Source organism: Brachionichthys hirsutus, chromosome 15 (assembly GCF_040956055.1).
Source record: "Brachionichthys hirsutus isolate HB-005 chromosome 15, CSIRO-AGI_Bhir_v1, whole genome shotgun sequence".
In the NCBI taxonomy this organism is placed as follows: Eukaryota; Metazoa; Chordata; class Actinopteri; order Lophiiformes; family Brachionichthyidae; genus Brachionichthys; species Brachionichthys hirsutus.
Window position 1 is genome coordinate 10,701,916 of NC_090911.1, and position 24,830 is coordinate 10,726,745.

Sequence of the window (24,830 nt, forward strand, 5' to 3'; positions counted from 1 at the left end):
TGGAAAGTGGACTGCACTTACGACACCTTTGTGGTGCCCAAAGCGCTTCACAATTAAGCCTCACATTCATTCATTCACAAACCAGTGGGAAACTGCTGCCAGAGCAATTTGGGGTTCAGAGCTGGGATTCGAACCGCTGCCCTACTGATCACTGGGCACCCCACTCTACCAACCGAGCCACAGCTGCCCATATGTAACTATATTTGGAGGAAGCCAAAACGGCCGCCTTTCGAGAAAGAGTCTTTACTTGTGGATTTCAGAATAACCCCCACTGAAAATGAATTACTCTGATCATGCCTTAACAAAATCACCCGTGACAACGCCGTTCACTGAGCGGTTCTGACTGCAGTGCATCCAGTAGTTTCCTCCTGAGCCAATGAGAAAAGCAGAAAAGGCAGTGGACGGCAATGAAAGAGAACAGTGTGATCACGAAGGAGAGGCCTTCTCCCAGCCAACACTGGAGACAGTGGTCGTCTCATCAAGACATATTCAATGAACACCTGTGGTGTAGATGGTGCCAAGGCAGAGCCGAAAGACTGCATTCTAAAAAACAAAAATGCACTAAAACACCAAAGTGAGATGTTGAAATCCATACGGAATAATTTTTATATCATTTTGAAAGTAGTTGAGACAGTTTAACGTTGTGATTTTGATTATTTCATGTGTGCTTTCATACATATAAAAATACTTACCTCAAGTGTTATTTTACAGAACGCACGCCATTACTATCCCAGCGTTGACCACTAGATGGCGCTGGGTCTCTATGGAAACTGTATTTCGGTCAGTGTTTCCATGTAGAAGAAGTAGTTTGCCAGTCTCCCAGTCTCCGTGCTAGACGTCGGTGAGGGTGTCTCCCCGGTTACTGCCGCAGCAGCGCACGGTAAGTCTCCCCGAAGACACACCGCCCGGCCCGGTCCCGTCCCGTCCCGTCCCGGACCCCCCTCGACCCAGCGTCTCTCCCGCTCACACTACCGCTGTGTTCGGCCATGGCAACAAGCGCGAAGCGCAAGCAGGAGGAGACCCATCTGAAGATGCTCCGGGAAATGACGAGCCTGCCCGCGAATAGGAAATGCTTCGACTGCGACCAGCGCGGCCCGACTTACGTCAACACGACGGTGGGCTCCTTCGTCTGCACCACCTGCTCGGGCATCTTGTGAGTTTCCTTTCGGTACCAAAGCACCGCGTTCTAATAGTTTACAGCTGCGAGCAGCCCGGTACGCGCAAAGGCACCGCTGTGGCGGTACCGTTAGCTTAGAAGCTAGCGTTAGAGTCCGAGCAGGTAACACCGGGGGGGGGGGCGTTCGTTCTCCGCGGTTCCGCTCAGGTTTGGTTCATTTACACCACGAAAACCTGCTTCGGAACCGTATTTACGAGACTTTCTGCGGCTTCTTGCCCCGTTTTGTGGTCACGGTTAGCATGTCAGGCGTTAAACTGGCGTCTCGGACAGACAAATATTTGAACAAGGTGTTTTTTAAAAAAAACAGTACGTCACCGGGAACCTCCTCTGGTTGAAGGTCTACCTGGAAGTGACAACGCGAACGCGGGTCGCACGCACGCGCGCGCACACACACACACACACACACACACACACACACACACACACACATCTCCTGCTCCGTGGAAGCGGAGTGGGTCTGAACTTAGGAAGTCGTCTTGTGCAATGGCTTCTTGTTCCCCATGAACACGATCATTATGCAACATTAATGGCGGCGGCCTGCGTGAATTGACCACATCCGTTTATTTGCTCGTGTTTGCTGATCCCAAAAAGTTACACCTTGTTTTTACTCGTCAGGGAAGGTTCTGCTCTTTGTGGACCGTGCAGCCACACATTATTAGATGACTTATCAATGCAAATCTATTTTTATTTTGTACTTTGGGGGGTATTTTCTGTAATATATTTCAATCTGAGCAGAAGCGCTATGATAGTTTAACCTCATAATAAAACTCCTTGGTGATGAAGACATGCTCTTGACGTTTGTGGTCACAGTGGCGCCATAAAACAATATTCCCACCAGTGTTTATGTTGTGCACTTTCTGGACCCCCAGTGGCATTCAGATGATGATGATGATGATCCAGATTGTTGCAGCCTGAGATCCGGATTGGTTTTTACACATGTTTCTGCTGTACCAGCAGAAGCCTACAAGCCTCCCGTGGCCTGAAGGAGCATCCTCAGTGCTGCACAAGCCTCGATGATGATGATGATGGTGTCTTTTGAGCTCCTGATAGTTTCCCACATCCTTTATCCAAAACAGATGTTTTTTCTTTCTTTCTTTCAGTCTATTTTAATTGTTTATTTTTTTACCAATTTGCTATAAAACCTCAACTAGTGAACGACTTGCTTGAATTGTCTGCTACTTTTGCAATAAAAGCTCTGGAATGGAGTTGCCTTAGACGTCCGAGTTCTTATTTTTACAATGTTGGAGGATAGATTGAGTCGTGCATAAGATTATGGATCATGTAGTCCAACAGCAACAGTGTATCAGCGTTTGCATTCAGCCGCTGACGCTGGTCCATGTGGATTAAGCTTAATTTGACTTTCTCTATTGAATGCGTTTCCCTTTCCACTGTTGGTTTGAGCTTTAGGGATTTCCAGTTCATTTGCGGAGCACCGATTCATTCGTTGTGCTTTGGATCAGCTTAACCGTCTGATCCGTGGATCCGATGTCCATCTTTTCGATGACATGAACCACGTTGGGGGTGTGTCCTGGTTGTCCTCTTGCTCTCGAGCTAACATGCTCCTCCTCCACCGGCAGGCGAGGACTGAACCCCCCCCACAGAGTGAAGTCCATTTCGATGACCACGTTCACACATCAGGAAATAGAATTCCTACAGAAACACAGCAATGAGGTATTCGCACACGCGCCACGGAAAAGGACACCATTTTGTTTGCACTCATGGCTTTCTGAGTTTGACTCACCTCCTTATCCCCCCCCCCCCCCCCCCCCACACACTGTAGGTCTGCAAACACATCTGGTTGGGCCTCTATGACGACAGGACATCGGTGGTTCCAGATTTCCGAGAACCCCAGAAAGTAAAAGAGTTCCTTCAGGAAAAATATGAAAAGAAACGATGGTAACAAAAACATTTATTTTCCAGAAACCACAGGAACCTTTGTGAAACGCAGCGTCCCACCTTCCTTCACCGTGTGTCTGCATCTGTGTTGGTTCTTTCCTGAATGCTCAGGTATGTTCCTCCAGACCAGGCGAGGCCGGTCGGCAGTGTCCAGGCCTCGATGTCCGGCTCCTCCGCCAGCAGCACCGGTAGCACCCCGGAGGTCCAGCCCCTGAAGACGCTGCAGCTCAACAAGACGCCGCTACGCCAGGTAGCCCGATCTCGCACTGAGACTCCGCGTGTAGCTCTGGAACGTGTTTGGAGACGGTTTTTTTTTTTAATCGCACTCCCTTTTATTTCCTCTGGATGCCGCCCAGTCTCCAGGTCCAGCTCGTTCCCAGACTCACGGTGCCGCTCAGGAGAAGAAGTTCGATTTGCTCTCTGACCTCGGAGGGGACATCTTTGCCGCACCGCCCACTCATCCTTCCAGCTCTGCAAACTTTGCCAATTTTGCACATTTTCCAAGCCATTCGGGTAAAATATCTTTATTTCAAACGTTTTAACCTTTTGTCCAGATTAATGCATATTAAAAACAGTTTTCAGCAGCTCCGGTTCGTCTTCATTCCATGCATTGCCCTGCCATTGTTTTATTTCCCTTCATTGTCTGTTACTTTCCCCCCCCATGTATGACTGCAGCACCTCAAAGTAACTCAAACGCCAACTTTGCCAACTTTGAGGCATTCGGAAACACTGCAATTCCATCCCATCTCAGCACATCACCCCCCTCAAAGTCCTTTCCTTCAGGTACCCCCACCCCATGATTGTCTGTACTCCACACCTTATTTGCACACACCGTCACCTCTGCATTTCGTTTCTTCTTTCCTGCTGTGCCCACTGATCAGTGAATTTTACAAACTCTCCTGAGTGACGATGTTATTTTTAAAGCTGAATTTTAGTGCTATTTATTTTCTACGTTCTTTCTTCTGGGTTTAGTTTGAGCAAAATGTCTCTGAAGTGACGTGAAGGGGAGACATCCAGTGGACAGTCGGCCCTAAATCTTAAATTATGCTATGAAAAAAAGCTTTTCCCATGGTTCATTTGTCTTTTCAGGATTTCAGTACACATCTGTATGGAACTAACTTCATGAGTTTTTTTTTTTTTTTTTTTCTTTTCCCAAAAAATAACAAAATGTTGTCAAAAGGGGGAGGTGTGCCAATTCCGTCGATATCGAGTGCCGTCCCCGCCCAGGCCCAGATAGGAAGCAGAGAGGATCGCTACGCTGCTCTAGCAGAGTTGGACAATGAACTCAGCACCTCGGTTTCCACAGGCAGCAATGTGCCAGGGTCAGCGACTGGCACGCACGCGCACGCACACGCACACGCACACGCACACGCACACACACCCATATGTGTGAATTTCTTTTTTGTAAGGGTGTTTACTTTACAGAAACATCTTCGGACCTGTGCTTGGCTCGTCACCAGCCCAGAATCCACCTGTGTTACCCAGCATGCAGCCTGGCTTTGGAGCAGGTAAAAGTCCGCATCATGCGTCAGGATTGAGAATTCGTTTTCACGTGTAACTTGAACGCTCGTTTTTTTCATCCAGCCGTTCCATCCACAAATCCCTTTGTTGCTGCAGCCGTTGCCCCGGAGATGGCCACCAACCCTTTCCAGGCCAATGGCAGAGGTCCGGCTGCAGGTGTGTGATTCTTTAAAGTTTACTTCAAACGTGTCTTAATGATTACATTGCCATGTAGCTTTGTGATTTCCCAGTATGTAGATTTTACTCCTTGGTGTGTGTGTGTGTGTGTGTGTGTGTGTGTGTGTCTTTTAGCCTCATTTGGCACCGGCTCTATGAGCATGCCTGCCGGCTTCGGGAATGCGTCTTCCTTCTGCCTCCCGACCAGTTTCAGCGGAAACTTCCAGCAGCAATTCCCCGGCCAGGCCCCCCTCCCTTACTCCCAGCCAGGGGCCTACCTCCCTCAGTCGAACGGTTAGTGGCCTCCGGCAGCCCTTCCTACCCTTTTAGATGGATAAAGTGACTTGTGAACGGCAGCTGCTGCACAGTGATAAAAGGTTGCATCTATGTCCCAAAGTTTAAGGAGACGACTCCTAAAGCTCTGCTCTCACCGACGTGCTGGAGCTTCGATCCATCGATGTGATTTCTCCTCTATCGGTCTTGATTCCCGTATACTTCCTGTATCCCAAATGAGCTCATTATTTAATTGCGTGAAAAAAACAGTGTTTAATTATTTTTTTAGCTTGAACTTTATTGTTTAACAACTTTAAAGAAAGCGTACTGAACCTGTTGCAAAACTTATATCACCCCTCCCTCAGGCCCAGCATACCCAGTCTATGGTCAGAACAAGCCCTCCATGACGCCGTTTGGGCAGCCCCTAGCGGGCCCTGGCATGGCCAGTAATCCATTCATGGTAAGCAATGCTTCCCACTTTATTTTTAAGAGGCAGAGATCACCGAAAGCCGTCAGAAATGTATAGTTTTGGTGCAGCAGCCGACACGAACATGTCACTGCTTCAAGTAGTAACTGGTTACTATTGTCGAAAACAAGTTCCAGATGTTGAAAAATAAACGGAACTCGCACATTAGCTTTCTGGTGTCTTGAAAAATGGCTCTGGGGTTTTGACCTCATAGAAAACGGACCAGCACATCTTTCAGTTTTGGATGCGGGGAGGGGTTTTTAGCCGCAGCTCGTTGGCTTGAACCCGTGGATGAATTCGAACTGTGTAGTCTTCTAATGGCAGGAATGTTTTCTGTCAAGTTTATTGAATCTTGATTCTGATTTTCTCCTTTTTAAGGCTGGAGCCCCCGCCGGATTATTCCCTTCAGGGAGTTCGTACACCAACCCTTTCCTGTAGCACAGCTCCAAGTCCTCGCCACCAGGGGGCAGCATGCGGCACATATTTAAGCATCATACAGTTAGAGGCAGTTCATTTAAAAAAAAAAAAAAAGGAAAGATTTTTGTTGTCTTTCATATAAAGTTTACAACACTATGAAGGAAATACAGTGGACTATATTGAAAACTAATTTACTGTTTGGACTATTTACAAATCATTATATGCTTCTTATTTTTTGTTTATGACTGTTAGCTCTGTGCATGTCATCATTTGTAATCACAAATAAGAATGTGTTATGTCTAACAAGGACTGAGTTGAGAAGCGTTAGTATAAACACACCCTGTGGAACCCCCCCCCCCAGCTACAAGCTAGTGTTTGTAACCGTCATCGCCATGCAGACATTTTATATTTAAAAAGGGATTTCTTTTTTTTTTAAATACGGTTTTAGAAAATTTGTCTCTGTACTGGCATTAAATGTCATTTATTAACACACAGTTCCAGATCCAAGTTGTCTATAACCAAAGCAATCGGACCCAAGTTTAAATTTGATTATCATCACAGGTAGATGCTGCATTGATCCTGGACTATAAATTGGGTTTTCATAGGTATCTGATATTTAGTTTAGTTTGTTCTAAACTACAGGCAGGTCCTTGAATACGAGGCCAGCAGGGACTTCAGATGTTTTAAGTCGCCCACAAAAAAGGGACAGGCATGTCTTAACTACCTTATCTTCAAACGTTCACTTCCGTTTACCTCCCCAATTGCTAAGATAGCAATCATATTTTCTAGATATGGTAAAGACAGACGGTAAAGAAAGGTTCGGGATTATAGGTGTGGCCCAAATTGGGTTACCTAAATCAGTGCTAGAGTAGCTAAGGTTACTAATAACTAGTCCTCTTCACAAGGGAAAAAGACTTGGAACTAAAATATGTATGAGGTGGACTACACTACCTGGACATCTGTCTGCTTTACCCTTTTAATGGACAAGATTTAGGACTGAGGAGCAGGAAGAGGGGAGACGTTGACCTCCAATAAAACAAGTCGGTAAAAAAGACGACATTAATTTAGCAATTGTTACATTGCCGGGTCTCTATTGTGCCACCAGTGACGAACAATGAATTTGACAGTGTGTCTTATTGTCTTTTCAAGAATAGGTAAGTAAATGTGTACATATATAAATATATGTATAAATAAATTAAAAGATTTTTAACTACAATTTTGACTGTGTGTAACTTTCTATCATCGGACATGTTTATATAATTCTGCTGCTGGCATTGACTTTTTTTTTAAGGCGCAGTGGTTAGCACTGTTGCCTCACAGCCAGAAGGTCACAGGTTTGAATCTGACTTGCGGCCTTTCCGTGAGGAGTTTGCGCATTCTCCCCGTGTCTGCGTGGGTTCTCGCCGGGTTCTGAGCTGACTGAGGTTGTGTTCTCGCACTTCAAACAGGTTTTAGATTTAGGAATTTTAGATTCCATTAAAAATGTTCACCGACTGATTGAGAAGTTTTACGTGAGCCACATATTAGGTCTCTGTGCATGTAAATTAGGATTAACTCAGGATTGATGGACATAGAATAAGAACATTAGGTGTTCAGAGCGTCTTGCAGATGAGAGTAAGGAGTGAGCTCTCTAAAGTTCCTCCTCTGTTTAGACTGGGATGTGGAATATTTTTTCCCCCCCTTCTCATTCTTGCATCAACTGAACTGATGGGACCACTTCCAGAGACTCCTGAACACAATTTGCAAATATAGAGAGCTGCAAAGCCTCTTAGCCCAGAGTCCTCTTAGGATTCCCTTTCCGTGCACACAATCCTTGAATAGACCGCGCAAAGATCCTTAAGCCCAAATCCCCCCCTGGTATTTAATTCTAAATGAGTAATTGCTGGGTGTGTCACTGTGTCTTAGGTTTGCAGGTAGACTGGGGGCAAACGAGCATCACACAGACGCACAATCTCCCGGGGAGCCGCTGAAGAACCCAGTCACTTAGGGGGGGGACAGACCGCAAACAGCCGCCAAGATGTGTGACATGGGGGGGTTGGATAACCTGGTGGCCAACACGGCCTACCTAAAAGCTCAAGGTGGTGATGAAAGGGAGATGAAGAAACGCCGTCGCAGTTTGTCTCTCCCCAAACCAGAACAATGTTCTTCAGCGCGATCTTCCGTCGACAAGAACTTTACATCGGTTTGTGAAAAGCAGCCTATAGGCAAAAGGCTTTTCCGCAGCTTCCTGGCCAACAAGGAAGAGTTCAAGCTCGCTGCTGATTTCCTGGACGAGCTGTATGATTGGGATCTGGCTGAAGGCGCAAATAAAGACAAGGCGCGGCAAAACATCATCAACAAGTATTGCAAGCCCGACTCCAAGACCTTCCTGTCCTTTCTCAGCGGAGACGCGGCGGAAAAATGCAAGAGTGTGGCAGCCGGCAACTTTGAGGAGGTGATGAAAGGCAAAGTCCAGGAAAGTGTCAGAGATTATCTCCAAGGCAAACCCTTCACAGAATACCAGTCCAGCCCGTTTTTCGATAAATTCCTCCAGTGGAAAGAGTACGAGAAGCAGCCCATCTCTGACAAATACTTCTACGAGTTCAGAACTCTGGGCAAAGGAGGCTTCGGCGAGGTGAGCATGCAGACGCAACACAAACCGTGTTGAGAAGGTGAACGCCGCTGCTATAACTTACTCCAATCATCTGTGGGTCAATTATTGGTCTGTTTTTCGATGGAACAAATTCAGAGCAAAGGATTTATCAATAAAGGGTGAGAAATGTGGTATGAATTTTGTTTTCGGTCAATCCTGTCAGGTTAGTAAGAAAAACCCACAAAAATAAAGTAGTCAAATATCTCTCTGCTGGTTTATGAAGGTTGTTATTGTTTAATAATCCCGAAACATGAGGAAATAGATCGAAGATTTGCTGTAAGGCATGTTTTTATTGATACGCTTGGTGTGTGTTGGTATCGGACTCATCCTTTTGAACAACTGACCTGTGTTTTTCAGGTGTGTGCCGTTCAGGTGAAGAACACGGGCCAGATGTATGCCTGCAAGAAGCTGTGTAAAAGGCGCCTGAAGAAGAAGGGCGGCGAGAAGATGGCCCTGTTGGAGAAGAAGATCTTGGAGAAGGTCAACAGCCTGTTTCTGGTCAACTTGGCCTACGCGTACGACAACAAAACCCACCTGTGCCTCGTCATGACCCTGATGAACGGAGGAGACCTCAAGTACCACATTTACAACATGGGCTACGACGGCAAGGGCGTCGACAAGGGCATCGAAATGAAGCGCGTCATCCACTACACGGCGCAGATCACCACCGGCATCCTGCATCTGCACGAAATGGACATTGTGTACCGTGACATGAAGCCGGAGAACGTGCTGCTGGACAGCCTAGGCCAGTGTCGACTTTCAGATCTGGGTCTGGCCATGGAGGCTCCTTCGGGAAAGACCGTCACCCAGATGGTGAGTGCGAGTGGCAACACAGATCGATTAGAGCTGAGCCGATTGACTCAGAAAGATGCTTGTCTACCTTTGAGAGACATTTTACCGGTTATTCAAAAGAAGCTAGTAGTAGGGGTTCTGATTCTGTTCTGTTTTTGTGCACTTAAAATGCAGCATCGTTCGTTATTATCTATCAGCCCATTGGAAGGACTCGTAATACTCTCTAGAAATACGAAGAAACACGGAGCGCCGGGTGATACGCCGTCCATGTTGGTCTTTACTTTAAATCCGGACAGGAATTACTAGATCGATTGAAGATCTTTGTTACAGAAGATCCATTATATAAATAATCTGATCCTTAAGCAAACAGATTATAGTGCGTCCATTTTTAGCAAATCACGTTTCCAATGAGGGGTTCATTTGAGAAGTCTCACTACCCGACAGACCTGTCTTTCCTCTTCTTGTCTAGAGGACACAGATTGTACTTTATCAGTGATTTCCTCTTGATGCTGGCTTCAGGTCAACTGAACTAACTGGTCATTCGAAGGTGCGCCAAACAAGAGGTTTGCATACGAAAGAGCAAACGCAAGCTTGTTTCACTCGAAGCACAAACCTGAATGGATGAAACGACCAAATGGTTTTTCTTTTCAGGCTTTCTCTGGACACGCTTTCAGCAGCAAAGCGTAAGCTCTCGCTGCTCTGAAAGTCAAGTAAGCTCATTATCCAGTAGTCTGATGCTCCTCAGCCAGCTGAAACAACTGCCCTAACCTCCCACAGACAAGGGTGGCTTTGGTTCACTAAGCCTCTTAGTGGGCATTACACAAGTCTGTCCCTGATTGGAGTGACAGATCCAGGTAAAAGTCTACGTTGAATATGTTTAGACCGTTTGGACACACGGCATCTGCGAGTTGCATCGTTGCGCATGAAAGAGTCTTGCAAGGACTTGTGGGTCCAAGCAGAACAAAGTCCTGTCTGTTACGGTAAAGGGCGGATCCGATGGGACAGTAATAAAGATTGGAATTCTTTAGGGTCCTGCTAACAAGGTGTTAGTTACCGTATTAAAATAGCTGCAGATGGAAGGTGTATATAAACGTGTACAACATTTACCATGCTAATGTAGGGGAACACGAGATTCCTGTAACAGGGACTCTCAAGTCAGTCTCAGTGTTAGCGCTCTGCTGTCCAACAATGTTAAGTGTGTGTGTGTGTGTGTGTGTGTGTGGATTAATTATACATGGGCTGTGCATTTGACTGGACATTGCACATTTCTGCTGGTTGCCATGGCGTCCAGAAATGGCCAGCTTTGACATAAGACGCCGGAAGTGTGGAACACATGACTCTTGACATCAAGCAGGCTTTAGCATTAGATTTAAGCTCCTGGCTGCATGTGGGTTCGGCCACAGAGGGACGCAAGGTTAAAGCCACAGAGACGGAGCTGATGGGGTAAAGTAACCCTTGGCTACGCTTCTCCCCCCCCCCCCCCCCCCCCCAGGCTGGTACCGGGGCATACATGGCCCCTGAGCTGCTGAACAAAACCCCGTACCGGACATCGGTGGACTGGTGGGCCCTGGGCTGCAGCATCTACGAGATGGTCGCTGGTTACACGCCATTCAAAGGCCCCGACAGCAAAAAGGAGAAGGTGGAGAAGGAGGAGGTGCAGCGCCGCATTCTCAACGAGGAGCCCAAGTGGGAGCACAGGTGCTTTGATGCCAACACCAAAGACATCATCCAGCAGTTCCTCAAGAAACAAATGAGCGAACGCCTGGGAATAAAGTAAGAAGCGCTTCTCCTCAAATGCCTTCACCTTCCCCGTGACTAAAATTCTAAATCAGCCTGTTTCAGCACTGATAGAGGTACATTTGTTTGTCATGTCCTTAGGAACAACATGGAGGATCCCAGGAAACATCCGTGGTTCAAGTCCATCAACTTCGCCCGTCTGGAGGCCGGACTGGTGGATCCCCCTTGGGTACCCAAGCCCAACGTCGTCTACGCTAAGGATACCGGCGACATCGCCGAGTTCTCTGAGATCAAGGGCATTGAGTTGGACGCCAAGGATGAAAAATTCTTCAAAGAGTTTGGCACGGGTGCCGTCGCCATCCAGTGGCAGCAGGAAATGGTTGACACCGGACTGTACGACGAGCTCAACGATCCCAACAGGAAGGACGGTGGAGGGGAGCCCGATGGGGACAAAAAGTCTGGCACATGCATAATGATGTGAGAGCCCCGGAATTATTTTCTAGAGGAAAATATCAAGAAAGTATTTGCGGTAGAATTCCCTGCTGAAGCAGCACCGTTATAATCAATACGAGGCTTTAAAGGTTCCACACATTGAAGCCGTTTCCTGTTTGTATCTGCCGATGGATGGCGTAAAAGCTTTTGCCTGATGTCGGTCTGTCTATCAGGCTGCTGTTTAACTGAGTTGGTCAACTGTTGCCGCTACGAGGCTCAGATTAGTGAGAATGTGGGAATGACTGTAGCCATGGAGACAGATGAGTAAAGAAATGCCATTTAGGAGGAAAGTAGAGGAGCTGGGCTATCGAGTCCTCGACCCGGAACGTGCAGGCGTCCCTCATCCGCCGCCTGAAACGCTCCAGGGCTCTTTTCTTAGTTTGAGTGAACGTAACTCAAACTCGATCCTAAAAGGAGACGCTGCTGCTGCTCTCCTCCTTAAGCTCAGACTCGGGTTAGTTCTAAAGAGAATCCTTGTTCTTTTCTTGTCTCAGGTTAATTTTTTCCAGATGTTGGGCAGTTTTTACAGTTAATTGCTAATAATACGATAATATCTATTATACAAGTATTTGTACATATAATATGAGAGGAATTGCTATTCTAGAAATATCAGATGTAAAACAGATTTTTTTGGGATCATTTGACTAGAATAAAATGTCTTTGAAAATGTGTGTCTGAGACTATTATAGTAATAGAACTTTGCTGCAGCTGGGAGAAGGTCAGAGTACGACTCGCGAAATTAAAGTCGACAGGTGTGAGCAGACTTCTTTTATCGCTGACCTGACACGTTGGGTTTTGGGTTCTGCAATCCCGTTTAGGTTTAGTTTCACTGCAACTTACACAAAAGCTTCACCCTGCAAACATTTTTAGTTTTACCGTTTATGAATAATAATAATAAATATATAAGTAATATTTATATAACTCTAACTGGAATACACGACATTGCTAATAACAGAGAGAATATCAAGAAAATGACCAGAATTAAAGAAATTAAGAACCTAATTATAAGAGGGTAAAGTTCACCCCAACCCGGCAGCACCAGAAGCGGGCCAGAGCAGTCGGGACGGGCTTCTGTCGCCCTCCTGCGGCTATGGGTTCGTACTGCAACGCACGACACAGAACGCATGAGCAAACACACTCTAGTCTAGTCCATTTTTATTTTAATATCAATTTCCTCAAAAGAAAAGACATAAGACATTGGTGAGAGAAGGGTGACCAGACCATAACCGGGACAATTGTGGGACAACAGGTCTGTCTCAGTGGGACAAAGCATGATAATGAGGGACACTTCACAGATGCCACACAATGATTATTTTCAGACGTATTATATATTTTGTGTAATTAAGTGTCCCTCAGTATAAATTAAGTAGTGCATTTAAAGGACTGTGTATTTGACTTGTTCAGAAGTCTTTTATTTTATGCACACTATTGAAAAGCCATGGAAATAAGCATTCCACAAAGAATAGGGCTATCAATTGTTATTATTTGGTGTGTGGTCTTGTGTCGTTTTAACTGTCCTGGTTGGGTAAAGGAGAGGAAGAGCGAATCCCCCCCCCCCCCCCAAAAAATAATAATTTGAAACTCTCTTTTTTTTTTTCTTCAAAATCACTTTTATTTCACAATTCATGTCATCAGGTCTTAAGGCACCCTGAAGAGATGTTACGAGTTGGTCTTTCAAATGCGGGTTTCCTTTTTAAGACTGTGTAAACATAGCTTTGATAAGATAATTTCTTGTAAATCTTTGCTTAAATTATTTCTTTACAGTGCACAGACATTGCGTTTTGTGACAAAAAATACAATGTGAATTAAGTAAATATGGTAGATAGTGTGTGTGTGTATATACAGTATACATTGAAGAGTAATAGATTGGCAGACAATCAGATCAACAGGCTGAAGAAGAGCGAATACAAACCCAAGGAGATATACAGATCACGTAAAGATATACAGTACAGAGTTGGAGTGGATGTTTTATTTTTGCAACACTTTCCCAGTGACACTTTCCCAGCAGTTTTCACACTGCGCCTTCTGCATTTGTGTGTGCGTGTGTGTGTGCATGTGTGGTGGAGCGAGACAGCTCATGTAGTCTTGGAGGGCTCACCCACAGTGTTGGCTATTGCAGTGGAGGGGTGCGTAAACAGGAAGACAGGCAGACAGACGTACGGACATGCAGACAGACAGACGGCACAAGACTGAGCTGTGGCCACGCCGACCACAACACAAAGATTCTAGCTAGAATAAAGGATCACGATGTGTTTATATGCAGAGAGGGACTTTGTAATTGGCTTTTCATATACAGGGTCACGTCGGCTATACTTGACTATCAAGGTACGTTCCTATCAAGTATGCGGTAATGAGAATACTCCGGGGGGGACGCTCTACGTTCTCAATGACACTATACAGCAAGATAAAAAATCCTCTTGACGCAAAGCGGGAATCCGGTCGCTCGAACAGTTCGTAGAGATGATTTAAACGACGCTCTCCTCCCGACAGCGGGAAGAGCTCGGAAACATTTCATAAAAGTTCTATCGGCAGTTTTACACAACAGCTCCAAATGGCTTGGTTGCAATGGCTATAAGTTACCTATAATCACATCGATGCTTCAAAAAAAAAAAGAACGGTACGACAGGTGGTGGAAAGGAATGGATGGGTGAGGAGGAGGAGGAGCAGAGCTTGTGCCTTGTTCTGGGGATCTCTGAGGAGGTCAAAGAGGAATCATGAAGGTAAGGAGGGTCAAATGTCACCGAAGCGACATCCGACGTCTCGATTGCTCTAAACTCCATCAGACTGTAGGGGGGGGGGACAAATGCACACAAATGGGATCTTTGTGACCAAATTCGACGTTTCCCTCAGGAAGGAATCAAACCCAAATCCTCCGCTGGCGCCCTCTTTTACTCGACCACCTTGATCCTGAAGGTGACGCGACCCAGGAACTTGTCCCTCTCGTCGTTGTTGCGGAAGTTTGAGCCCTCCACCCTGCACTCCACCACCAGCTCCTTGTTGTAGTGCTCCTTGGAGAGCAGCAGCTTCACGGCCACCAGGGGCTGCACGTAATTCACCTGCATCGCAGAGGAGGCCCATCGTCTGTCAACAGCGACGTCCCCGGGGAGGGTCAGAGCGGGCACCATTCCGACTGGGCGGCGGATACTCACGTGGGCCTTCTTGCCGTAGTAGGGGAAATACATCTTATCGAACCGACCCTCGCTGGGGAAGTACTGCATGTCCACCGGGCCGTCTCTCTGTCAGGGGACGACCGAGTGTCAGTGGGCGTGCGTGACATTAAAATGCATTTTGGTTCGGTTCTCTAAGGTCACACGAGGCGGGACACAAAGGAAAGGAAAATTAATCGCGTCATGTGGCGGAAGGATTGAGAATCGGTCGAGGATTATGCAGATTCGGTAAAAAAAAAAAAAGGCACGACAACGGCGCGTCGATGGGGTATCAGGTGAAATATATCCTAAGACTCCTACTGCCCTTACCCTGGTGATTTCCATATTATCTTACCCTAAAGCCATCGGCGACAGCATGCAGAAAGAAACGAGACAGCAAACAGACGAAAAGAAGGAAGACATGAAACGAAAGGTCAACGGAATGAAGATACTGAGACTGTGGTCAAAGAAAAAACAAAAAGTGCACACACAAGCACTTATACATACATATATATATATATTTAAAGAGGTAAACTCATGTGTACTTTTTCTGTGCAGTTGATGTAGGGCTCCCCGTGGGGCATCAGGCCGATGATCTGTGCAATGAGGGATACAGGAGAGGGGGGGTGTTAACTTCATTTATCGGAGCTGCCCTGGAAGGGAGGCGAAGGGCAGAGGAGGTGAAGTTACCCTGTTCATCTTCAGGAGGATGCAGGGCTTCCCCTCAGAATACCCAAAGTTGGTGTCGGAGAGGCCGGAGCAGAGACTCAGCAAGCCCCTCCTGAAGCGACAGGCTTTCTTCGTCGCTTCCTCGCTGTCGTTCTGAATATTAAAGTGTCCCAGGCGGCAGACCTCGTTTTTCTCCTGCTCTGTATCGTTATAACCTTGAGCCACAGATTCATCATCATCATCATCATCATCATCAGTCCAGGTGCCAGAGAAAGGAAGGAGCATCCGCTTCAGGGAATAATTTGCATCTTACCTTCCAGGAACTTTTCCAAGTGTTGGACATACGGAGAATACTTCTGTGGGTCCGATTTGTTGAAGGCGATATCCAGGGAATTTGGACGAATCACCAACCCTGAAGCAAAAAAAAGCAAAAAAGTAAGCAGAGTGTAAAGTCCAAAAAGGTTTCATCTCCAATTACAGCTGGAGGGAAAACGTTCTCAGAGCTGCGCCCAGGAAGAGACGTCAAAATAGATCGATGGCAAAAAGCAGCGAATTATTGTGACGGCGTCTCGTTGGTGCTGCATGAATAATGAATGGGCTCAAAGTGTAATGCTGAAAGCCCCCCCCCCCCTCCCTTCCCCGTGTAGCGCGTGTTGGCATGATCTAACCTGGGGAGGAGACGCGGTCCTGGTACTTGGGTGCGTTGTCATCCAGAGTGAGGAGCAGCACCCACATGGTCAGGGCGAACATCCCGGCCAGGAAACAGTAAAAAATCAGGTAGAAGAGCAGGATGAGGGCTGGAAGGAGGAAGAAGAGCAAGAAGAGACGGGAGGAAGAAACAATGAGCCACCAGAGATAATTAAATACGCGCTTCAACCACGTAGGGGTCAGAAACTCTTGCTGCTTTCCCAACATCCAGCCTCAGCAGAGTCTGTGACCCCTTTAAGACGAACCGAGCTTTGAATGAAGGGGGGGGGGGTCCTGCACACAAGTCTGAGGCCATTTTTCCACCGCAAGATTAAACGATGACGCTGCGGCATCTGAAGCCTCGTTCATCGGGAGCGGGGAGGGGGGGAGGGGGGGCACAGTGATGGGAACGTCCCGAGTTAAGCATGGACGCCCTCCACGTTCACACACACACACACACACACACACACACACACACACATGAAAAAAAAGGGATGGACCCCGCAGCTTCTTGCCGCGCACCCCGCCTTTCCCTTCCTCTCCAGCAGTATCCCACAATGCACCTGCCTTGTGCGTGAAAGCAAGCGAAAGAGGAGAGAGGGAATCCCATTTGACCTTGACAGGCATGCTAATGCGGGCGGCCATGCAACTGCAACGGAGCATCCCACTGCACAGCAGCGCGGGGGGGCCCAGGCGGCCTATAGGAGCTGGCTCCAGGAGGGGAGGGCGGCGTGTTACTATACTCACACTGGAAATAAACCAGGGGGGGTGGGGGTGGGGGGGGTCGTTACATAAAAACGGATGGCCTGCTCAGCAGTCGCCTTCAGCTCAGGAATGCTGCAGCACATTCCTGAGCTGTGATGAGGGGCTGAGGGGGTTTCATCAGCTGGAGGTCCGGAGACTCCGGCTCACGCAGATGATGAATCTGAATAAAACACGAAGGAGCCGTGCCTACGCAGCACGGCTACCTTTATGTAGCCCCCCCCCCCCCCCCGACTCCCACTGATCCCAATTCCTCGTTTCAACGCATTCGTGTGCAGAGATTACATGCTGGGCTCCATTCACCTTCAGAGGCGCGCATGGATTCACGGTTAGAAGCGAGGAAGAGGAGGAGGAGGAGGAAGACACCATGATTAGGCGCGCGAATGCCTGAGAGCATCCTCTGGATGGAGGGGATCCTTACCCCAGCTGCTGGCGGTGCGTCCCAGCAGCTCGCCGGTCCGCGGGTTGTAGATGGAGTCCTTCCAGCTGGACGCGTTCTCCTTGCTGGCCGGTTTGTCTTCGGTGCTGGCCATGATTTCTTCTTCTTCTTCTTTGTTTTTTTTCTCCCCTTGCTGCAAATGTGCAGTTTCCTCTCCCTTAAAAAAAAACACACGCAGAGGGCGGTGAGGCGATGCGGTGAGGCGAGGACGAGACGAGGCGAGTCGGAGGAGAGTGGAGTGGAGTGGGCGGTGTGGTGGGAGAGAGAGAGAGAGAGAGAGAGAGAATCAGTGACGTCCACGCAACCCGTCGTGGCAGCTGATGCAGTGCGACCAGATGGATGGACGTGCATCGGCTGATGACGTAGAGACGCACAGAGAGACGCGTCATTACGCGCACGAATTATAAATAGAGCGCAGGTTACCTTTGTCAGCATCATTTCTCTTATAATGGCCGCGCGCGTTTCGGAACAGACCGGCGTGCGCGCACTTTCAGCGTGAAACCACTGAAGTGCGTCTGGACCTTTCTTCTTCTTCGGTATCGGGTCTATATGGATGGCGGGTCGCACCAAAACACAAACCACATCAACTGGAGCGTCTCTTGGCAGCTGAGGAGGCGGAATCAGACACATCCACGCACTTACGCGTGCGTGTGCGCAGCCCGAGATGATGCTGTTGGAGTATTTGCCTTGTTGCCATGGCAGTACTGGCAGTAGGATGTGTGTGTGTGTGTGTGTGTGTGTGTGTGTTCTACAGACAGGGGACGCTCAAGAGAGGATGATTGTAAACAGATGTGTTAAATGTTCATGATGAGCGCGCAGGAAGTGAGATGTCCTCTTCCGGTGTTTGATCAAGTCCCAGAGGTAAGGTTCTGGGTTCCAATCCAGGTTTTACCTGTTGGTGAACTTGGATTGGAAATATAGGAAGTCATGGGTGCGATTATATCCTAATCCCTTTTGACATTCCATGGAAAACAAATACACAGAAAACGTGCGCCTCATTAACATCAAACCTGATTGGACGGTTCCTTGTTAACATCAAACCTGATTGGACCGTTCCTCGTTAACATCAAACCTGATTCGACCGTTCCTCATTAACATCAAACCTGATTCGACCGTTCCTCATTAACATCAAACCTGATTGGAATGTTCCTCTTTAACATCAAACCTGATTGGACCGTTCCTCGTTAACATCAAACCTGATTGGAATGTTCCTCTTTAACATCAAACCTGATTGGAATGTTCCTCTTTAACATCAAACCTGATTGGACCGTTCCTCATTAACATCAAACCTGATTCGACCGTTCCTCATTAACATCAAACCTGATTGGAATGTTCCTCTTTAACATCAAACCTGATTGGACCGTTCCTCATTAACATCAAACCCGATTGGACCGTTCCTCGTTAACATCAAACCTGATTGGAATGTTCCTCTTTAACATCAAACCTGATTGGACCGTTCCTCTTTAACATCAAACCTGATTGGACCATTCCTCGTTAACATCAAACCTGATTGGATGGTTCCTCAGGTAATGAGGTTCATAAGCATCCTCATTAACGTAAACGAGTCCACCTTTGAAATGGCTTTTTTGAAACGTCTTGCAGGCGTCAAAGTCCGAATGAGCGTGTGTTTCTATTAAACAGAGCCAGATGAACATTTGTGTTTAGAGCATTAACATCTTATTTTTATACTTTCTTGTATTTGAGGGGAAGACAAAGGCTTAAACTTCCAACCCCAGCGTCACGTCACCGAGACAAAGGAAGGAGTCGAGTTACATAATGACCCTCGATGCAGGATCTGTGCGACCTATGCACAAAACTATTTTGGGCTCTTCCTGGCAGGCGACGAGAACACAGTCGACCCATTGTCTGGGAAAAGCGCACTCAATTAGCGCTGTGAGCAGAACACACCCCATTTGTTCTCCAGTCACTCCATCCACATGGCTGCCATGGCAACCCTCACGACGAGGTTGGTCACATCGATGGGAATCCTCGACAATCACCCAAAGCAGCCTGTTGGGAGAGAATTCCCGGCCCAAAGGCAACGGCGTTCCCCGAGAATCCATGTGGAGGTAAAACGTCACAACCACAGATTTTAGGAGGGGCCGAAACATCCCATAATGCACAGCAAAACACAGAACATCAAAAATGATCCAATTTCCTTGGCAACTTGCGAACATAATTTTATAACACGATTTCCATTTGTACATTTGACATCTGACGAAACAATCAAAATGTTCAGACACGAATGACAAATCAGAGTCTCTTTGTACAGAAAGGAAAAAAAAAACAACAGCAGCCACTTTTGTTCCAGTTATATTTAAACTTCCTCACATCCCATAAGTTGAAGCGCTCTGTTAGAACGAGTTCCATGTTTCCTGTGAAGTAAACTCCGTGGCTTCTTCTTGTCAATTTATGGAATGCGGTTGCTATGGAGAGCAGAGACCTGCAAATGCAGACGGCAGCACCCCACAGTGGCGAAATCAGTAAGCGCAGCAAAATGCAGCAACGAGAGGAGGCACCGTTGGTTTGAGGCGACGTAGGAAAGAGCAGTAACTTGTATGCGAGGACAAGGACTGTCGAGTTTTTGAGCTGGTCCGTGTTAGCACGCTGCTCCCCGTGCACGCGTTAAATCACTGGCAGGTGGTTTAAATGGACGAGTAGAAATGGCTTTTTGGAAGTTAAGACATTATTTTTGCTGCATCCAACATCACGTCTTGTACCAATTCAGCGAGCGCTGAAGCGCGCTCTCCCAGCTCTGGAGGATGGGCGTGTACTCCCCGATCGGCGTGCAGGAACCCTCCTTTGCTACTTCCCGGGGCACGAACACGTCGGCGGCTTCCTGCAGCTTCTTCAGCTCTTCCTTGGATCTCCAAAAGCCTGCAGAGGAGGAAAGTGCAGCGGCAAAACCCTTTCAAAATGACCGTTGCATAATAAATATGGCTGGATTATAAATGCAATCTATGCCCTCAGATCCACATCTGGAACCGGCGCATCGCCTAAAGCTGTACCTGCGAGGCGTCCCATTATCGTTCAGGCGTCAGCATCAGTAAGCAGCAAGAACAAACCCGCGTCTGCGCTGGGTTTCGTTTTTGACGCTCTGACTAATGTACAGCAAACGAATTACATAATGCGAGTATGCGGCAATTAAATGGAAAACAGTTTACTTAACAAACTGCATTTTAATTAGCATCTTTAGCCAGCCCCAAAATAGAAATAAGACCTTTGATAATAACTCTCTGGTGGAGAAAAACAGAAGAACAGGTGAAAGAAAGCAAAGAGAGTGACGCAGAAGCAGAGCGCCACCGTGTCTGCCTACCGACTCCAAGCCCGGCGACAAACGCCGCCCCTAAACATGACATTTCACGGTGTTGCGGTCGGGCCAGCTTCTTCCCAAACAGGTCAGCAGTCAGCTGCATCACGAAGTCGTTGCCGGAAACGCCGCCGTCCACTCTGAGATGGAAGGATCAAAGGGCAGAACACTCAGTCAGGCTCAAAACATTCCCCGTTTACCGTAAACAGCAGCTCAGGAAAACAGACCCGGAACACAAAGCCAATAAAGGCTGAACTGCATTAGCGTGGGCGGGGGGGGGCACGCCGGGAGGCCAGTCAGTTACACAAAGTTGTCTGGCTAGCATCCAAATGCTGTAATCAAATGCCGGGCTGCAAGCTGTGACGCTAAAGGGGCGGAGCGAGAGAGTTGAGCCCCGCCGGTCGCTCGATTATTTGGGTCGAGATGCTTTGTCTGGCGAAACATGAACTACGGCCGATACATAAAGACGTTTTGTCCCCGAGGCGTCTATTACTGTCTGAAACAAGGAAAGCAGGAAACACGGTCCGATTCCCCAACACAGCTTTGTCTCTGTTTACCTCCGACATTTGCATTCGTTGAACTTCAACCTCAAATCTCTAACGCAGCAATCAGGAATCTGTTCGTCGCAGCGCGAGGAGGACAACTACCTGATCTTCGTGATGGGAATGCAGGTTTCTCGCAGCACCGTCTCGTACAGCTGCTTGTTTCTGCAAAGACCGGCACAAGGAAGCGGAGTCAGCGAAGGGCGGAGTCGTGGAAACGGATCGGACGCCTTGAAAAACGGCTCACCTGAACGCCACGGACTCCAGAATGGCTCGGACCAGGTGGCTTTTGGTCGTTGACGGTTTGAGGCCCATGAGGGAGGCGCAGGCTTTGGGGTCGTTCAGAGGAGCCTTCGGATAAATAAAGGGGTTTGATCAAAACCCGATAGAATAAATGTATGAAACACTAATGTTAAAGTGAGACTCAACAGTGCAGCTATGAGGCGGTTGCGCGTGCAAACGAAGCCTTCGGGGACGCACACTTACAACGGCGGGTTCACAACGGAGAAGCAGCGACAAAGAAAGGAGACACAGAACCGTGTTACAGAGACACACACACAGCCGACAACCGGGGCGTGAACCAACAGCGAATCGATCTGAACTGCAGTTTCACATACGACAGAGTTTCACGCCCGGGGAGGGAAACCTGACCTCCCGCTGCTGAGGCGCGAACACGGCACACGAACGCCATGAACACATGCTGACGCGCCGGCGTCATCCGGCGTCATCCGGCGGAGGCCTCACCTGCAGGCCGCTGAAAGACGGCACGAAACACACGCCGTCCGAGTCGCCGACGCTGTACGCCATCGCGCTGGTGTCCTGGACGTCGGCGAAGAGCTCTACAGCAACACACACACACACACACGCGCGATGAAGACTAGCTGCTAAACGTGGCTAACATTAGCGCGCTCGCAGTGTTGCCACAGCTCACCCAGCTCCTGCGCCCACTTGATGGCGGTCCCAGTGTCGGCCGCGTTGCCCTCCGCTACGTACACCACCTCCGAGCCAATCCGCCAGCCGACCAGCGGGTACAGACCTCGAGAGGACAAACAGACGGGGCTGGGACGTGTCCGTGCGGACGGAGGAATCCAACGCACGCCCTCCCTCTACCTGCTACAGACGTGTGCGGGTTGCTCCCCGTGTTGATGTTCATGAACGTGCCCGTTCCCATGGTGATCTTGACATCGCCAATGTCGAAGCAGCACTCGCCAAACATGGCCGCCTGCTGGTCCGCCATCTACAGTCACAAGAGACAGGGGAAGCCGTTTTGTTAGCTCTGAAAAGGGATCCATTCAGCTCCAATTTTGCTGGGATATGAAGGGATTCCGGTGGACGGCGTTTGACGGATGTCGACAGCGTGACGCGGAGAACTCACCACTGCCATGACGGGAATGGGCAATCCGAAGATGGACGGGTCTGTGCAACAGAATTCAGAGCTGGTGTGGAGAGACCAGACATAAATGAATCATCTCAGAGGTTCCAGATTAAATACCACGTTAAATGGACTACCCCAAAAATCACTGCAGAGAACCAGGAATAGATCTTAAATCATTTATCTGTACATAAACAGATAAGAATCTGTTTCTATTTACATTTTACTGCGTGGAGAGTAAAATTATTTGATTTTATAGACTTATAAAGTACAATATTTCTACATTATTTACCATATATATAATAGTTATATTTTAATAATATATAACTATACTGCAGTAATCACATCACAGCCGATTGTTAGTATTTCTTCTTGAATCTAACATCTGTGCGAGACGTAAAAACAGAGATACTAAGAAAGGTACGTGCACATTTTGACTTTGCTGTTTGAGACTCTGTGTTTGTTTGTTTGTCTCACCTTGTATTTTCTACTTTAGGGAGAATAGAGGGAGGCAGAGACACAAGAAAGCAGAGGAGGTCACTCCAACACATCTGTGAAAGAAGCCACAACTCACCTGATGTTAAAAAATGAAAAATGAAAAACCGACAGAAACATCCAAGTAACCACGAAAGCAGACCTGATAGGAGTCGAAAAACCCGGTAGAACTGGCGTTGGAGTAATCTGTGACATGGATGCGTCCTGGAAACAGATCCAGGAGATCAGTGATTCATAGCTGTGATGGAATTCTTCTTTACAGCAGAAAGGAGTCCAAACATTTTTTCTTTTTTACAGCGCAGTGTTGCCGTGCAACACAGTTTAGGGTAGAGAACAATGACATAAGTTTCAGATGTCAAACAAACCTGCTGTGAGTTTGAACAGGAGCCAGGTGTCGATGGTTCCAAAGCAGCAGTTACCCTCATCGATGGCTTCACGAACCTGGAGGACGAGAGGAATAGGAGGAGGCTGAAAAGGAAGCGAAGCGATGACGAAGCCTCTCCCGATCGGCACCCTTTAACAGGTCGGGTCCCGGCTCTAAACGCCGTGCTGCATTTTACCCGCACGAACGCATCACATGCGTTGAAGTTCTATCAGCAGCGCTGGCATCACGGGGCAGGCGCTAAAAGGAACCAGCCGTACGACTGGTCATTACATCTCGCGGCGGGCGGGGGGGTCCGGCCTGCCGTTACATGTGGTTTAAGTGATAAACGGACACAAACCTCCTTGTAGTGCGTCAGAACCCAGACGAGGCGGAAGGTGACGTGTTGAGGCGAGAAGACAATGAGACTAGCGGCGAGCGAACGCTTATGCCTCGTCAGGAAGTAGACCATCTTCATCACGCCGTGGATCGCCTGCAGTTAAGACAGTTGAAGTCATGCTTATGAGAAGGGACGCCCACCCATAGGCGGCTTCTTCTTCCACCTGCGCCTGATGCAGAGGAGGAGTTCTCACCCGTTAGCTTCTATCATTAGCCGTGAAGGTGCAGCGACTGCAAAGACACGGAGACTCACTTTCATTGTGCAGGATTTGTTCCAGGAGTTCACCAGGTCTGCGGCTCTCTGGTCCTGCCAGCTGATGAAGTTATGGAAAGGAGCTCCAGTCCTCCTGCCCAAGCGAAAAGGAGAAAATGAGGGGTATCCTACTGAAGAGGAGGGACTCGGTCAATAGTGATCAATTTACCTGTCCCATGTGGTGAAGGTACCTCTTTGAGTGGAAATGCCAAGGGCCTCTATCTGATGCATCTGCACTCCAGCATCTAAAGCGTCAGCACATAAACATGTATTTATTGTTAACGTTATGTTTTCAGCCCTTTTAAAGCCGCATGCGAAGCTATTTTCAGACCCGTTTGTTCACAAGCGTTTCCAAAAACAAAACACGGGGATTTAAATCCCACGTAAGTCGCCCCAGTCCAGCCTGACCCTCCCAGTGATGTCGTGGATGGATGGTGAAAGAGTGATCGGATGCTGCGCACCTTGAACCGCTCTTCTGACCACCGTTAGGAACCCTGTCCACAGCGCGTCTGGGTCCATCTCCACATATCCCACCTCTGGATACAAGGGACACACCTGGATAAAAAATAAAAAATAAAAAAAAACATCAGCGGGAGCAGAAACATAAAGATGAAGCCTTTAAATAAATAGCAGCGTGTGGATTTAAAAGTTGAGTCAAATCAAATTATAAATTAAATACCTTGGTGGTGCACGATCCCCGGATTTTTGCTCTTTTGTCGTAAACGTGACATTTGATCGACGTTGTGCCAACATCCACTGACAACATGAAGGATTCCTTCTTGAACCCATTCCTCTGACTCCCCATTGAAGAAAGTTCTGCCCAACTATAAACTCCC

At 47.8% G+C, this 24,830-nt stretch overlaps 4 protein-coding genes across 4 annotated transcripts; 2 read left to right on the plus strand and 2 right to left on the minus strand.

Annotated features, from left to right (window-relative positions):
* The first annotated feature begins 986 nt into the window (after positions 1 to 986).
* On the plus strand, positions 987 to 7,114 carry agfg1b (ArfGAP with FG repeats 1b). The gene is made up of 12 exons (XM_068748702.1): positions 987 to 1,153; positions 2,755 to 2,848; positions 2,958 to 3,073; positions 3,185 to 3,323; positions 3,430 to 3,586; positions 3,749 to 3,856; positions 4,254 to 4,395; positions 4,499 to 4,581; positions 4,658 to 4,750; positions 4,886 to 5,044; positions 5,389 to 5,483; positions 5,868 to 7,114. Exons 1-12 carry the CDS (start codon positions 987 to 989, stop codon positions 5,925 to 5,927), a joined length of 1,413 nt encoding a protein of 470 aa, XP_068604803.1. The 3' UTR covers positions 5,928 to 7,114.
* Positions 7,115 to 7,923: 809 nt separating this feature from the next.
* grk7a (G protein-coupled receptor kinase 7a) lies at positions 7,924 to 11,548 on the plus strand. The gene is made up of 4 exons (XM_068748543.1): positions 7,924 to 8,520; positions 8,896 to 9,351; positions 10,823 to 11,103; positions 11,209 to 11,548. The coding sequence occupies exons 1-4, from the start codon at positions 7,924 to 7,926 to the stop codon at positions 11,546 to 11,548; spliced, it is 1,674 nt and encodes a 557-aa protein (XP_068604644.1).
* Positions 11,549 to 14,447: 2,899 nt separating this feature from the next.
* Positions 14,448 to 17,392, minus strand: atp1b3a (ATPase Na+/K+ transporting subunit beta 3a). The gene is made up of 7 exons (XM_068748652.1): positions 17,245 to 17,392; positions 16,043 to 16,171; positions 15,688 to 15,786; positions 15,396 to 15,589; positions 15,251 to 15,301; positions 14,709 to 14,795; positions 14,448 to 14,615 (listed from the first exon to the last, which is right to left on the minus strand). Exons 1-7 carry the CDS (start codon positions 17,354 to 17,356, stop codon positions 14,448 to 14,450), a joined length of 840 nt encoding a protein of 279 aa, XP_068604753.1. The 5' UTR covers positions 17,357 to 17,392.
* A 2,171-nt stretch (positions 17,393 to 19,563) lies between these two features.
* gk5 (glycerol kinase 5) lies at positions 19,564 to 24,799 on the minus strand. The gene is made up of 16 exons (XM_068749088.1): positions 24,674 to 24,799; positions 24,456 to 24,549; positions 24,164 to 24,239; positions 23,995 to 24,088; positions 23,704 to 23,835; positions 23,347 to 23,422; positions 23,124 to 23,185; positions 22,964 to 23,037; positions 22,490 to 22,550; positions 22,225 to 22,351; positions 22,046 to 22,150; positions 21,859 to 21,953; positions 21,362 to 21,465; positions 21,220 to 21,279; positions 20,579 to 20,712; positions 19,564 to 20,139 (listed from the first exon to the last, which is right to left on the minus strand). Exons 1-16 carry the CDS (start codon positions 24,797 to 24,799, stop codon positions 19,970 to 19,972), a joined length of 1,590 nt encoding a protein of 529 aa, XP_068605189.1. The 3' UTR covers positions 19,564 to 19,969.
* Between the last annotated feature and the right edge of the window lie 31 nt (positions 24,800 to 24,830).

What these genes read in the sequence shown, in the direction of transcription:
- agfg1b (XM_068748702.1), top strand. Translation starts at nt 987, where the DNA reads ATGGCAACAAGCGCGAAGCGCAAGCAGGAGGAGACCCATCTGAAGATG. An exon ending in ACAAGACGCCGCTACGCCAG is followed by an intron (nt 3,324 to 3,429) that starts GTAGCCCGATCT and finishes GATGCCGCCCAG; the next exon opens with TCTCCAGGTCCAGCTCGTTC. An exon ending in ACATTTTCCAAGCCATTCGG is followed by an intron (nt 3,587 to 3,748) that starts GTAAAATATCTT and finishes GTATGACTGCAG; the next exon opens with CACCTCAAAGTAACTCAAAC.
- grk7a (XM_068748543.1), top strand. Translation starts at nt 7,924, where the DNA reads ATGTGTGACATGGGGGGGTTGGATAACCTGGTGGCCAACACGGCCTAC. An exon ending in GCAAAGGAGGCTTCGGCGAG is followed by an intron (nt 8,521 to 8,895) that starts GTGAGCATGCAG and finishes TGTGTTTTTCAG; the next exon opens with GTGTGTGCCGTTCAGGTGAA. An exon ending in AGCGAACGCCTGGGAATAAA is followed by an intron (nt 11,104 to 11,208) that starts GTAAGAAGCGCT and finishes TCATGTCCTTAG; the next exon opens with GAACAACATGGAGGATCCCA.
- atp1b3a (XM_068748652.1), bottom strand. Translation starts at nt 17,356, where the DNA reads ATGGCCAGCACCGAAGACAAACCGGCCAGCAAGGAGAACGCGTCCAGC. An exon ending in GGACCGCGTCTCCTCCCCAG is followed by an intron (nt 15,787 to 16,042) that starts GTTAGATCATGC and finishes TTTTTGCTTCAG; the next exon opens with GGTTGGTGATTCGTCCAAAT. An exon ending in ACATCAACTGCACAGAAAAA is followed by an intron (nt 14,796 to 15,250) that starts GTACACATGAGT and finishes GTCCCCTGACAG; the next exon opens with AGAGACGGCCCGGTGGACAT.
- gk5 (XM_068749088.1), bottom strand. Translation starts at nt 24,799, where the DNA reads ATGGGGAGTCAGAGGAATGGGTTCAAGAAGGAATCCTTCATGTTGTCA. An exon ending in ACCTTCACCACATGGGACAG is followed by an intron (nt 24,089 to 24,163) that starts GTAAATTGATCA and finishes TCGCTTGGGCAG; the next exon opens with GAGGACTGGAGCTCCTTTCC. An exon ending in CGTCTTTCAGCGGCCTGCAG is followed by an intron (nt 21,466 to 21,858) that starts GTGAGGCCTCCG and finishes ATTTATCCGAAG; the next exon opens with GCTCCTCTGAACGACCCCAA.